At 42.5% G+C, this 2247-nt stretch overlaps 1 protein-coding gene across 1 annotated transcript; it reads right to left on the bottom strand.

Annotated features, from left to right (window-relative positions):
• Window positions 1-382: 382 nt before the first annotated feature.
• LOC117923946 (beta-amyrin 28-monooxygenase-like) lies at window positions 383-1993 on the bottom strand. The gene is made up of 3 exons (XM_034842459.1): window positions 1051-1993; window positions 781-968; window positions 383-691 (listed from the first exon to the last, which is right to left on the bottom strand). The coding sequence occupies exons 1-3, from the start codon at window positions 1991-1993 to the stop codon at window positions 389-391; spliced, it is 1434 nt and encodes a 477-aa protein (XP_034698350.1). The 3' UTR covers window positions 383-388.
• Between the last annotated feature and the right edge of the window lie 254 nt (window positions 1994-2247).

Raw genomic sequence — 2247 nt, 5'->3', positions numbered from 1 at the left:
ATTACTATAATAAACTATACTTCAAATCCGTTTTGTAATGATTTTAAAAAATGTTTTTAAACTTTCTAATATTTAGATTTTTTTTATTTTTTAAGTATTAGAAATATTAAACACTTTTCAAGCTCACTCTTGTATTACAAACAAGTAGAGGAAAAAATAGGAGAAAAAAAAAAACATTGACACTAACAACGACCAAGATTATGATGATCTTAATTATTGTGTCCTCCCATATATAGAACTGTATTGAATACAAAGGTAATAGGCAATGACCAAATTGAAGGTATATTCAAACACTTTCTCCTTTGATCGATTTGATTTCCCGTTAGGTATGTGGGGATAGCAGTAGTCCAATTTGGGTGGGCAAGAAAATGTGATGGAAAAGAAATGATCAGTGTGGTTGAAGGCGAATAGGAAGTCCTTTTTGTGGGGTTGGCATCATATCACCCACAATCTTCTCATCAGGAAGGAGCACTTCCCACTTGTATCTCTTCACAACGTTGTGAAGGAATGTGAGAATTGCGAATCTTGCATACTCTTTTCCTGGACACATTCTCGGCCCCCCTCCAAATGGCACGAACGCAAAAGGAGGTGGTGATGATCCATTCCGTTCCTCATACCTAGTTGGATCGAACTTTTCTGGGTCCCGGAAGTATGCCGGGTTTTTGTTTGTGGTGCTCACTGTCCAATATACCTGCAAAATTATCCAAAAAAAATTATGAGTATCTAAAGCAAAGGTTTAAGCTATTGAACCCATAATTTGTATCAGTAGTTAATATATACCTTCCAGCCTTTTGGAATGGTGTAACCGGCATAGGTAAAGTCCTCAAGAACAGTTCTGAAAGTTCCCTGAAGTGGGGGTGTGAATCTCATCACTTCATACACTGTATTCCATGAGTACTTCATCTTGTGCATATCATCCCAGCCTAGGAAATCTCCAGGCTGCTTGCTGGCTGCGATCTCCCATTGCTCTGATTTTCAAAGAAATTAATTAAGCTTTGGCCAACACAAAAATGATTAAAAAAAACCAGTGACTAGGGTGAAGTTTGTTACCGGCCAAGATCCTGTTGTAGATATCAAGTCTCTCTCCGACAAATTTCATGAAGAAAGCAATAGCGGTGGCAACAGTACTGTATCCGGCAGTTAATAAACCCATGATTTTGTCAGCAATCTCAGCCTCGGGCATGAATCTGCCGGTTGGGTCGGTAGCAACAATCATATGTGATAAAATATCTCGCATGGACTGTCCAGTGGCCATGGCGGCTTTCTTCTCCTTGATGATGGTGAAGAGCTCCTTGCGGATGGCAACTGCAGCCTTGCTAGCTTGATAAAAATTTGTCCCGGGGATCCTCAAAGGAATAGAGTGCATCCCCAAGGTAATATCATCGAAATTGGTAACAAGCCTAGCTATCCTTTCAGGATCGTCGATGCCTAGGAAGAAGCGGCAAGCAAGAGTCAAGGTGAGTGTCTTGGCGAAAGGGAAGACCTTCACTTCGTTCTTTCCCTCCCAGTGAGCCTGCAGCTGCTGCTGTGTGATGGAGTCCATTTTCCCCAGGTAGTGAATCAGTGCTTCCGGCTTCAAAAACCCTGGCGCCCTTATGATTTTAGCCTCAGCGTCCCTGGCTATCTGCTTCGGAGCAGCAGCCTGGTATGATCTGAAGATCTTCTGCATGGAATGGGGGCGAAATGCGGTGAAGTACTTGGTCTCGCTCGAAAACAGAAACTTGTGTCCCTCAGGCCCACAAATCACCACAGTCTTCTCCCCCAATATCTTGGTCTTGAAAATGTCAGGGGAGTACTTCTTCATCCTATCGAACACAAAATTTTCCGGCTTCCCAAACAAAAACTCTAAGGTCTCCCCCATAATAGGCCATCCCAAGCTCCCAGGAGGCAACTTCTTATCACCATCACCCAATTTTCGGGTAAAAGCAAAGATGAAAAGGCCAAGAAAGAGAAGCGGAAGAGCAACGGAGAGGGATAATACCAAGACCTCCATAGCTACTTTTCTTGATCAGTGGTAATTGAGACAGCAGCGATGAAGGGTGAGTGTGCATGGGAGGTGAGGAGTAGAGGGGGTTTATATAGAAAATGCAAAGCTATACGATAGCTGCCATCACGCAATTATTGCGGCATAGTGGGCCAGAATTGAATTAGTTACCATTTTTCCATTTGTTAAGCAAGTCATCGAATCCTAGTCCGTGTGACTAAAAAGCAGCTTTGGATTATTTTCTTAGAGGATGGGAGCATTTG

This window comes from Vitis riparia, chromosome 10, assembly GCF_004353265.1.
Source record: "Vitis riparia cultivar Riparia Gloire de Montpellier isolate 1030 chromosome 10, EGFV_Vit.rip_1.0, whole genome shotgun sequence".
NCBI classification, from domain to species: Eukaryota; Viridiplantae; Streptophyta; class Magnoliopsida; order Vitales; family Vitaceae; genus Vitis; species Vitis riparia.
This window is presented reverse-complemented; position numbering and strand designations above follow the sequence as displayed.

What these genes read in the sequence shown, in the direction of transcription:
- LOC117923946 (XM_034842459.1), bottom strand. Translation starts at nt 1,993, where the DNA reads ATGGAGGTCTTGGTATTATCCCTCTCCGTTGCTCTTCCGCTTCTCTTT. An exon ending in CTACAACAGGATCTTGGCCG is followed by an intron (nt 969 to 1,050) that starts GTAACAAACTTC and finishes TTTGAAAATCAG; the next exon opens with AGCAATGGGAGATCGCAGCC. An exon ending in CCATTCCAAAAGGCTGGAAG is followed by an intron (nt 692 to 780) that starts GTATATATTAAC and finishes ATAATTTTGCAG; the next exon opens with GTATATTGGACAGTGAGCAC.